At 40.8% G+C, this 11,441-nt stretch overlaps 1 protein-coding gene across 1 annotated transcript; it reads right to left on the bottom strand.

Moving 5' to 3' along the window:
* Positions 1-394: 394 nt before the first annotated feature.
* LOC117742916 (clathrin interactor 1-like) lies at positions 395-11,441 on the bottom strand. Its single transcript, XM_034550571.1, has 13 exons — positions 11,224-11,441; positions 7,413-7,517; positions 7,090-7,186; positions 6,204-6,312; positions 5,559-5,720; positions 5,391-5,414; positions 4,640-4,808; positions 4,182-4,398; positions 4,010-4,091; positions 3,851-3,928; positions 3,107-3,423; positions 2,356-2,539; positions 395-2,187 (listed from the first exon to the last, which is right to left on the bottom strand). The coding sequence occupies exons 1-13, from the start codon at positions 11,262-11,264 to the stop codon at positions 1,790-1,792; spliced, it is 1,983 nt and encodes a 660-aa protein (XP_034406462.1). The 5' UTR covers positions 11,265-11,441; the 3' UTR covers positions 395-1,789.

Raw genomic sequence — 11,441 nt, 5'->3', positions numbered from 1 at the left:
AAAAAGGAGACTTAATCTTTAATGTTATAATTTAATTTAATTTAATTTAAAATGAAGTACAGAAAACAATCAAATTAAATAAGCTATAGCGATAAAAATAATTTAAAAAATAACAAAATGGTTCTTGTACACTAAATTATGTTGTTAGTAGCTCTAGTATGAACATAACATACGTACAAGTAATCTTACAACATATTAAACTAATAACTATGGAATCATTCCTCAGAGTAATAAAATAAAGATTTGGTCATTTGGAGTGCAGTGCCTCAGAAAATGACAATAGGCTTTGCTTAGCTGTGTTTGCACATCAAACTGAGAAAACTATCCCCAGTCACACACACTCATTTATTCTTTTCTCTCACACACACACACATACACACACACACACGTTAGATTGGTCTCAACTAGCCTTAGATATCATTTATTAAAACTCATCTAACAAAAAAACAAAAAAAGTCCTCCAATGTGTCTAATCCATGTGAATATGTTCTAGTACACAATGTGTGAGGTGCACCAAGAGAGCTGCAGGCTGAAAAATGTTTGCTGGCAAAAATGATTTGTAATTAAATGTACATTTCTGGGTTGACCCAATCATTCCGAGGTGAGCCACTGCCTTGGAAGAAGTGTAGAGGATTGTAATGTTCAGTCTTGTAGATCGTGACCATCGTTGACCCTCTTTTCCCCGAGCCAGTTGGCAAATACTTAAAAAAAACAAAAAACAAACGTACTTATCCTCTATCCATAAACAGTGTCAGTATGAAAAGGTACAATAGACAGAAGAGATCTGTGAGTAAAAAAACAATGCTTAGATTGATAATACCAAATGATTAGTATTCAAAATAAAATACTGATTCATCCTTTTTTCAGGTAATAATCTAACAGAGGCATTCAAAATAGAAAGTAGAGGAAAATTGTCATTGTTAACGAACTGATTATTGTAATATAAAGAGCCCAACATTTGTCCTAGGCAGTTCAAGGTTTCACTCATGTTGTCTTTTAAACATCAATAAAACTGGAGGTGTCCTACTTTGCATTGAGTTACTGTGAACTGCTTCAGTCCTGATAAAATGAGGATGGGAGGAAGAGGATGTAATATGCAATTCATCCACCCTAATATGTCTCAAGAAGAAATACGACCAGACAGTGCTATCCCAAGGCGTAGACTCATTCTGCCCTCTGCTGGAAGACCAGATATGGATTCAGTATGCACCAGCAACATGTTGTAACTGTTATACTGGTCGCAAAAGGAGTGGCAGAAAGTAAAAGAGTCCCCTCTGGCAATAATGCAATAGCTTACATTTTACAATTAAGTTTGGTTGAAATTATATAAAACATAATACCTCAAGCCAAAATGCAAAATTAAGACAGCAATGACATTTTTATTGGAGTTAATCCTACTGATTGGATTCTCTGTACATTTACAGAAAAAAAACAAAAAACTTTTTGCAGTGATTTTTTTGTGAAGGCGGACATACTTTAGTTCATATATAAAAGCAGCTAAAGATGAGGAGTTTTTCTTCACAGGAAAGTAATGACTCGCGGGTGTGGGTTGACAGCTTCCCTGCTCTTCAGGTGTCCTCTGTGTGACTTAAAGTTGAAAATGGTTGAAGGGCAGCAGTGGGCACTCCCCCTACCTCCGAGATCATGTCAACAGACTGGGATCACTGGTGCCAGGTCACCAAAGACAGCAGAAAGAAACATGCAAGGTTGTCTTCAAGTACAGCAGTCCTCTGGTTCACACTCTCAAAATGTCAGACATGCACACTCACATTCACACATTTGCACTCCTTCATTTCCCAAAGCTGCCAAAGTTAGCGAAGGCATCCTGTTTGGGTGGAACCACGGCTGGGGTGATGGAGTGCCCTAGGCCCAACCCCACTCCTGGCACTCCCATGCCAGCCATACCACCCATCATCACCGGAGTGGCCATGCCCATATTCATGCTTATGTTCATTCCCATCATGCCTTGGTTTACAGGAATTCCCCCCATCCCCGTGGTCATTGAAGGGGGCATACTCGATGCCAAGGAAACAGGCATGCCAGTTGCCATTGAAGCAGGCATGCCCATCGTCATTGCATTGCTTGCCATCAAGGGAGTGGCCTGTGGTCTGCTGGGTGTAACGTGGGGCGGGGAGCTGAGGTTCAGTCCGCCGAAGCTCTGGGCCAACAGGTTAACCGGAGGTACTCCTGCACGGACACATATGGACAGGGAGGAGTTAATCCACTCTGTTCAACCCCACAATGTATATTTAAAATGTTTACGAGATACGCAGCAGGAGATTGATTGACCACATTTCAAAACAATTAATATATACTGTGTATATAGAAAATGAATCACAGTATGGAACACAATACCTTGTTGCTGGATGATATTGTTGAGTGTGGGCAGCGTCTTAGTGGGGTTGAGGGCTGCTGATAGGAAGTCCAGACTGATGTTGACGGAGGGGTCAGACCAGGTTGACCCTAATGATCCTGGACCTCCAACACCAACCTTCTGCTGTTGTCCTATGGGCTGCTGAAATGTCATGCCTCCCAAGCTCTAAAATTAATGAACAAATATATTACACAAAGAATATAGTTTTTCCTGACATATTTGTATATGTCACGAAAAACTATATTCTTTGTGGAGAAAAAAACATACTGTTAAGAACCAATAATCAAAAACTGAAAGCAATTAACAGCTTCAAAATGGTTTATAACCCTTTATAATTATTGAAGATTTGAATAAAAAGCGTTCTTTAATGGTGCTGTTACATACATCTTTGATTAGGTTTGCAGCATTGCTGAATATTTCATTACCTTTCACATGTTCTTTTGATCCAGGTCTCTTTCAGATGTTCACGATAAAGAAACAATACATTGGATCTCATTTAATCTCATGGCCTACCCTGCTATCACCCACCAGATATGCACCACTAAATCAGAAACAGACATTTCTTTGTTAAAATTCATGGCGCTATTTAGACCTATTTAGGCGCTATTTGTACCATTTATTATTGGGAACTTCTGGGTTATTCTTTCAGTGGAATTCATTATCTTTAACATTTCCTGATTTTCATACAGTTTGAGACAAACTAGGCCTCCTTGTGAAATATACCGTACCCACCTGTTGAGAGCGAGAAAGGGGCATGGTTGGCATTGCAACAGAGGCTCCTGGCGTTGCACCTCCCAGAGAGAAAGTCATGCTCTGAGAGGCACTCAGTGTTGCATGTGGATTGGTTAGTGGATGGTTTACTCCACCCATCAGGTCAAAGAGCTCGGTAGAAGGTGGGGCAGTGTTAGAGGCTGGGACTGTGGTTGACTGGACGCTGCCAAACAGGTCAGTGACGGGCTGGGAGGGACCAGAGCTCGACGAAACTGGTGTATTGGTCGAGAAAGCATTCCAATCCCCAAATTCTCCATTTCCATTGGATCGTCCAGCAGCTGGACACAAGGGAGTTGTGATATGTTTAGTTGTGAACTCCTTCACTGTGTCCTTAATTTACACTCATATTCTACAAATCCCCCCCCCCCCCCTAAAAAAATGTAAATACATAAACAAAATTATTTATCTGGCTTTTTTTTCACAGTGGACTTTCACATTTAACCTGTTTGGTTCAGCAAAAACTAACCTGGTGGGTTTGCCCAGTTATTACAATCATTGGAAACCTGGTGTGATCAAAACTACTGAACCGAAACTGCTTCAAAAAGAGGGTCTTGGTACAAACGGACTCTGACACAAAGACCAAACTCTAAGATGAAACGGTGCATAGTTTTCCCCCTTTGTCTGAACGACATTAACAGGACTACAAGTCTGAAAGCACCTTCAGATTAGCACAGGAGGAGCTGAGAGAGGCAAGAACAGGTTTACCAGTGGAAGTTGGGAGGCTGGCAGAGGCTGCAGGAGAGGAGAAGTCAGCAAAGCCACCAATGAGGTCTGAACTGCCACCTGGATGGAAGGACACACACATGTATGTATTCATTAACTCTTGTCCAACAAATCTTTGTGTGTGCACAAGTTTGTAACTACCTGTTGCAGTGCTCTGATTGGATAAAGGGTCAATCACGAGCAGGTCAGCTAGACCGCTACTGGAAGACTGTCTGGCTGATGTCTAAAGATGGAAATAAAAAGTCAAGGTGATTAAATGTGTACTCTTGAAAAGGTATCCGACATTTGGAAAAGCGTGAGTGTTTGTGAGCACCTTCTCCTCTGGGCTCTTGTCTCCAGTGTAGTGGGCTGCAGCCCCCAGGTCCAACGCCTTGCTGCTCGTTGCTCCGCTGCGTTTCCGCGTGGTGGTGGTGGTGGTTTCTGTTGCTTGTGTGATTTGAATGCTCTTTGTCGTGACAGTTTCCTCCTCATCTTTGAACTCAAGGATTTCCTGCCTGCCGTTTCTCGATGCTCTGTCCTCCTCATTGTCACTGTGGCAACCGGACACAAAGAAGAAGCACCGTTTTGTTGCTTTGCAACTATCATACGTCTGTGTGTTTGTTTGTGTAATGATAATCCGAGACATAAAGGTTTAAATAATTAAGTAATTAATAAGTAAGCATGGAGTATACACCTGTAGACCAATTTAAAACGAGCATTCATTCAGACAGTTCAGGAACATAATGATGTATTATGTAATATGTATAACTGTGCAGGACATCGTACGTTTACCTGATTCTGTCGGGCGAGTCATCTCGTTCCTTCTTCCTGAACTTGTTGAGTGTGTCGTCGATGGTGCTGCCTATCTTGTCACTGATCTCTCCGAGCTTCTCACTGAAGGGGAATGCTCCTCTGCTCTTATCCCAGTCCTCATCCCACTTACTTCGATCCAACTCATTTGCTGGAAGGAAGAACACAGAAAAGGACAGAGAGAGAGAAAGAGCATGACTTTTAAACTCGGTCAAATAAAACTCAAAAGTTCCACTGAACAATGTTGTGTAAAAATGCTGATCTGTAACAAATATAAGACACTAAAACAACAATAAGATCATAGCTGCCGATAAATAATTATAATTTTTGATTCATTGTTTGGTCTATAAAATGTCACTCCGATCACACCATAATCAACACATTGTGACCTAGAAAATGTTTTGTACTTTTTTCATTGCTAATTTTTTCAAATGATCAATTTAAATAATTTCCTCACACACCAAACATACAAATTCAGGATGCTGTTCTGTGTTTCAGATATTTGAAGACATTTTTTGGGCTCTTGTGCTAAACTTATTGATTAATCAACTACAACTTACAAATTCCTTGTTATTACAGGAAATTCAAGTTAGATTCAAAAGGTCTCAGGCTTCCTTTACATGTTATCCTTCCTCCAATTCATTTGAATTATGCTGGGTTTGGATAAGGGAAGTTATTATTAGCATTTTAATCCACATTTGACTTGTCAAAGGAGACGTAGTGAATTACTTACGGGTCTTAACGCTGCCGCCGCCGCCTCCTCCTCCTCCTCCTCCTCCTCCTCCTCCTCCTCCGCCTCCGCCGCCGCCGCCTCCTCCGCCGCCGCCTCCTCCGCCGCCGCCTCCTCCGCCGCCTCCTCCGCCGCCTCCTCCGCCGCCTCCTCCGCCTCCTCCTCCTCCACCTCCTCCTCCTTCCATACTGTCAGAGGAGACTCCAATGTATTTATCTTTGTTCTTCTTGGCTTTCTTCCTCTCCTCTCTCAGTCTGTCATCGTCCTGGATGAACTCCACCATCTCCTTCACCTTCTGACGCACATTGATGCCCTGATCCTTACCATTCTCATCTGGACGGACACACACACACACACACACACACACACACACACACACACACACACACAGAAAAGTAAAACAGGAGGACTACTGGCCAGACTTTTGTTAGCGATAGTAACGTTGGTGACATTCTGACCCTCCATAGTATCACCCACTGTGTCAAGGCAAGGTGTCTTTAAAGTTAAATGTCAGATAATCCATTAAATTTGCCATGATTTTAATTGTCCAGAGAGGCTCAATCATAATGTTTTTGTTTACTTTCCTTTTAGACCATCACCAGGTCAAAATGTATTTTTGTACACAAGAATGATCAAAATCTAATTTATTGAACTTTCACTTTGCACACTGTATTCATTCTCCTCAGGCGATGAACCCATTCTATTTTGGTTACTCAGTGATCTTTCTGATAGCGTCTAATCTGCACACAAATGTATTTCAAATGTAAGAATAAGAAGATAAATAGCTATCTAGCTATTATGTATTCAGAGACTCACCAATGAAGGGGTAGTTTTCTAGAGATCGCAGGTCGTAGATGTGTTCTCTGGCACTGGTGACGACTCTTTCAGACCCATTCCTGATCAGGTAGGCCAGCAGCAGTAAAGCCTGGAAGAGGGGAATAGAGAGAGCTAGTACAAAATAATTTAAAGTCCGTTGTGCTCTACTCAACTATCCCTACTCTTAAACTCATCTTAATTATGCTCTAAAAAGTCCAAACAAACTCATTCTTCCTTGGCTTTGCATAATCTATCATCTTTGCATATAAGTCTTATAAGTATGTGGGCAGGATTCAAGAATACTGTGTGTGTGTATATATATATATATATATATATATATATATATATATATATATATATATATATATATATATATATATACACACACACACACACACACACTACCCTGATATATAGCAGTGCTTATACTACATTCTTGAATCCTACACACATACTTATACATACATGCATACATACAGTACATATATATATATATATACAATATATATACACACATACATATATATAGATACATATACATATATACACAAATTTGCCTCAGAGGGCTTTACAATCTGTACACATACGACATCCCTGTGTATATATATATATATACACACATACATGTATATATATATATAGCGTTATGTATCTAAGATAACAAGAAAGAAAACCAGAGAATCAATAAACCTAAAAGGTGTTGATCCAGTCAGTTGTGTAAACACTAGAACTCATGCGTTGTCTGACTGCAGGAACAAATAAGCCCTGAGACTTTTCCGAATCCTAATAAAACGATACAGAACTGAGCTGCACAGTACAACCTGACACATTTACAACATAAGCACACACACCTGGGAATCACCTGCCAACCAGAGTGTAACCATACCTTGTAGACTCTTCTCCAGTTTTTCTTGTTGTCCTTAAGCATCCTGGTCCACAGCATGTTCATCACCTCCGGGAACTGCTCATACATAAAAGTAGATCTACACGAACACACAGTCAAACATATTATTGTGCTGGGAAAATCCATACCGGTAATCCAACGTATAATCAGGTCATGTGACCAAAGCGTCACTATTTTTTCTTCTAAATAAAACAATTTGTGTTCAGGTGTGTCTAATAACACAACACAGTTTACCTGCTACCTTATTGATAACTTGCATGTATTTGCATGCACATACTGAAACTGTGTAGGTGTGTTACACATACTTGGCTATTTCTCCCATTAGTTGACCGGAGGGTCCCCAGGGGTCGTCATTGGTGGCCTCTCTCACCTTGGACTCGATCTCTGAGTAGTTCATCACCACATTAGTGCTGTTGACACAAACATATATTTTCTTTATGATTACTCCAATAAAATATCAATTAAAATGACATAAAAGTGAAACCATGTGGCTTCACTTTCTTGTAACTCGGTTTACTTATTGTGAACCCAGAGCTTTTTATTGCCAGTCTTTCGATCAGTCCTCCTGGCTGGTTATCAGCAAATGTTCTGTGCTGATTCCCTTCACACGGTCAGGCAGACAATCAAAAACACACACACATTGATAGATTTACACAGTAGAACACACACAAATTCAATGAGGGTGACTCTTAAGTAACAAACAATCCCTCTGGCCAGCAGAGAGCCATCATCATGTCTAACTTCTACTCTACACAACGCCGATCTCCCTCCTGCTACACAACACCTCACTCGTGCAGCGCACACATACTAAAGCCGACAATAACTGTCGAAAACAGGATTATCACAACAAATAGCTACATTAATGCAGGTGTCATAATACACAGTGAAATCAAATAAGACCAGGTGAATCTCAGCTCACTGAATTATGAATGATCGCTTTCTAAAAAGCCTGTCTCGACCTGCATGTGAGTAAACAGCAAGGTACACAAAGCCACAACTCCCCATCAGCAAGGTCTGCCTCCTGTACTCTTCTCTTTGTTGTTGTGGGCTCACAAGTTGCTGTTTGCTCTACAGACTCCTAGAGAAGAAAAACAGCCAAAGGACTGAAACGTGAAACGCATCTCTCTCTGCCACGACCCCCTTCCTTCTTGAACTGGCATTTTCCTCTTTATTTTCTGCTCCTCGCATCTGCCAATCTCACGTTCCCATCATTACTCTGTCATTCCACAGCACCTTTCCTCTCCGCCTCTTTCTCCTCTGAGCTCTGCCACCCTCCCAGCAAAAGAAAATAAGAGGCATCTTCAGTACAGGAGCTGCCACTGACTGTGTTATTGTCAGCAGATAAGACTGACACACACAGCAAGAGCACCATAATAGCGTGACTCTTAATCTGCAGGAAAAGCAAGGCCACCACTGCTGGCTCTGTTGAAGCAGATCAATAATAGAGTGTATTCATCATGCCCAGCCAGGCACAACCAACAGCTGATGGGAGCTGGTGTCTATTACTCCATCTAAAGCTCTGTTGAGCTTTCCATCTGTGATACTTCTGGAAAGTATATTCACTTGTCTTATCTCTTTTCTTCAGTCTATTCACTTATCATTCTTTTATGCAACTTTCTTAGTAGTTAGTGGTGGTGTTGTACCCGACTGCATTTGATTGAAAGGTATTCCTAATATTCTTTCCCCCTCATGCAAAACAAACACCTCTAAATATAATGCAGTCCAGTTCAACACCACTGCAAACTACGACCCCAATAATACACAAATAAATAAATGTGTATATATATATATCTGACAGTGTCAATCAAAACTGAACATTGTTATCTTGGTGAATGTATGGACTGTGGTATTAGTCTTGGATGACATTAGCTTTTCACAGGAGGTGTACCTAATAAAGTGGCCAATGAGACTGAGTGTATAATACAAGGCACAACATTATAAAAATACATCATTGGTTATTCATCATTACTGTGTGCAGAAGTTGCATTCTGATAACAGGCATGTACAAACCACTGAAATGTTTTCAAAATATGAAATTAAGATTGACATACAAACTATTTCAACTAAATCTAAATTACATCACCGACTATCGAAATAAACTAGAATATTGATGAAGTAAAAAATTAACAGAAACAACTTTGGAGTGTAACTCATGCTATAAGGTAAACACATTTATCTGATCAAAGGTTAAGTGCATCAATCAATGGGATGTACTGATCAGTAGCAATATGGCAAAAAATCTTCTATCACCATATAGGTAATTTAATATCTCTATAACCATATATATCATGATAGCATCTTTTCTGGTAATTCAACAAATGAATACAATAATTAAATGATCATATGGTAAAGTCTTTTTTTGTATACTCACGTGTGAATGACATACTTGACAAATTAGCTAAGTATTTTAGTGTGTGTTTAAGTATTAGTGTGTGTTTGTTATTATTAATTTAAACAATGTAATTGTTTATCACAATATCTCGATATAATTTAGCCACAATAAGATTAATTGAAAGACAATAATGTATTATTTTGAAGTATTGTCCAGCCATATTTGGCCCTATAATCAATATCAGTCCAATAGTGGCTGAAGCACTAGATCATAGATCAGAAAAAACAACAAAGATAAACAATCTAATTCAAGGAAGCTCAAGGGTTATTTGCTGAAGAAAAAAAGACTCAGATTCACAATGTTATTGCAAATTCAAGTCAATTCAAGGCTGTATTGATGGAATTTAATGAAGTAAATCCCACATGAAAATGACTGGAAGAGATTAGAATCTGTGTTTAGGAGAAGTATCTAAAAGGTTGATGTGTGACAGCAGACGCACCACTAACAGTCTGACTGTAAGGGCACTGATTGTATGAGATGAGGTTGTCCTTTCATCAGTCAACATAATGACTCTAATGTGTATAGTAAGTTCCTTTGAGATTAGTTTGAACTGAACCAACATTGATGACACAAAAGTCCTTACAACTTCATAATGTTTATGTTTGACCTTGGTGCAGTCTATTTGTGTAGAAATAGTAGACCTAGAGCAAAAAAACACAGTCAACTTTCTTCTTTGTGTACATATACTTAGTCAATAAAGCTGATTATGGTTATTGTCACTCTATAAAACATATGATGACAGCTTTCTTTGTCAAGCTATTTTATCTACCACAAACCTAGTCCTGAGGATAGTGAACCATCTTCATCAAAAGTGGTTTAATTGTTTATTAAATACAAAGACCTGTTTCTAGAAACAGGTGTACTTAGCCTGCTTATCTAAACAAACTAAAAGCATCAGTACATCTTTCAATTGTTTGTGGGTTTTGGTTTACTCAACATAGATATAAATGTACTCAGAAAGTCCCTTGGAACAAACAGGACAGTGAGCTGGTGTTCTCCCTCCTCCTGTTACAGTATACCCTGCACACTATACCTACAACAATAGATATCACAAAGAAGCACGCGTAATCTAGTGCTCAGATAAACAACACGAAGCAAAACAGGCTGCAACACCAGCATCAGCAACAAACAGTACGATCTGTTTCGCCGACCAGCTTTGTTGCCTTAGCTGTCCGGGGCCACGGGTTCCGTCGAGACATGGTTGGTCACTAATTGGCTGGAAATGTAACGTTACTATCCACAAACTTGCCCCCTCTGATGGCTTCGCCTTCTGCTGGGGGTATAATGTCAGGTGAACGCATGGTGGAGGTTGCAGGCATCACCAGGTCGACACACAGGGCGTGATTGTGCAGCGGCACCAACACAAACACAGAGCCGACATGGGCTTCGCGATGCTAGCGGAATTAGCTACCTGGGTAGCTTTCGTTTAGGATGTAAATAAACGAATCGACGGTGTGCAATGTTGTCTTTTCCCCCCCGCGCTGTGTGAACAAGTGATGGAAATGTGGAACAAGCCATCGCAAAGCACACGTCTCTATTTATGCCCCGGGGTTGAAGATGGGCAGCTAGCCAGCTAGTCGGGGCTAACAGCTGAGGGGCTATCACCGTGACGTCACGGCCTGTATCTGTTGCTGATGCTGCCCGGCTAACGTTAGCCGTTTAGCATAGCAGCCACTTAGCGGTTTATCTCGTGCAGATGGCTCCACCTGCTCCTCCGTACTCACGCTTTGTCCACCAGCTCTCGAACTTTCCACATATTTAGCATTTTCGCGCGGAACTGCGGGCTCGCCGCCTCGATAACTGCGTCGCCCCCGTGTCTCTATGCCCCGCAAAACAGATGAGGTGTCCGGTCACCGACGACAACCCCCCTACTCCTCTATTAGCCCCCGTAGTACAGCGGCCGCTGCGGTTAACGGATCGCCCCCAGTTGCTACGGAAACGT

The sequence above is a fragment of the Cyclopterus lumpus genome, chromosome 14 (genome assembly GCF_009769545.1).
Source record: "Cyclopterus lumpus isolate fCycLum1 chromosome 14, fCycLum1.pri, whole genome shotgun sequence".
Classification (NCBI taxonomy): Eukaryota; Metazoa; Chordata; class Actinopteri; order Perciformes; family Cyclopteridae; genus Cyclopterus; species Cyclopterus lumpus.
The sequence above is the reverse complement of the archived record's forward strand: the minus strand, read 5'-3'. Positions and strand labels throughout refer to the sequence as shown.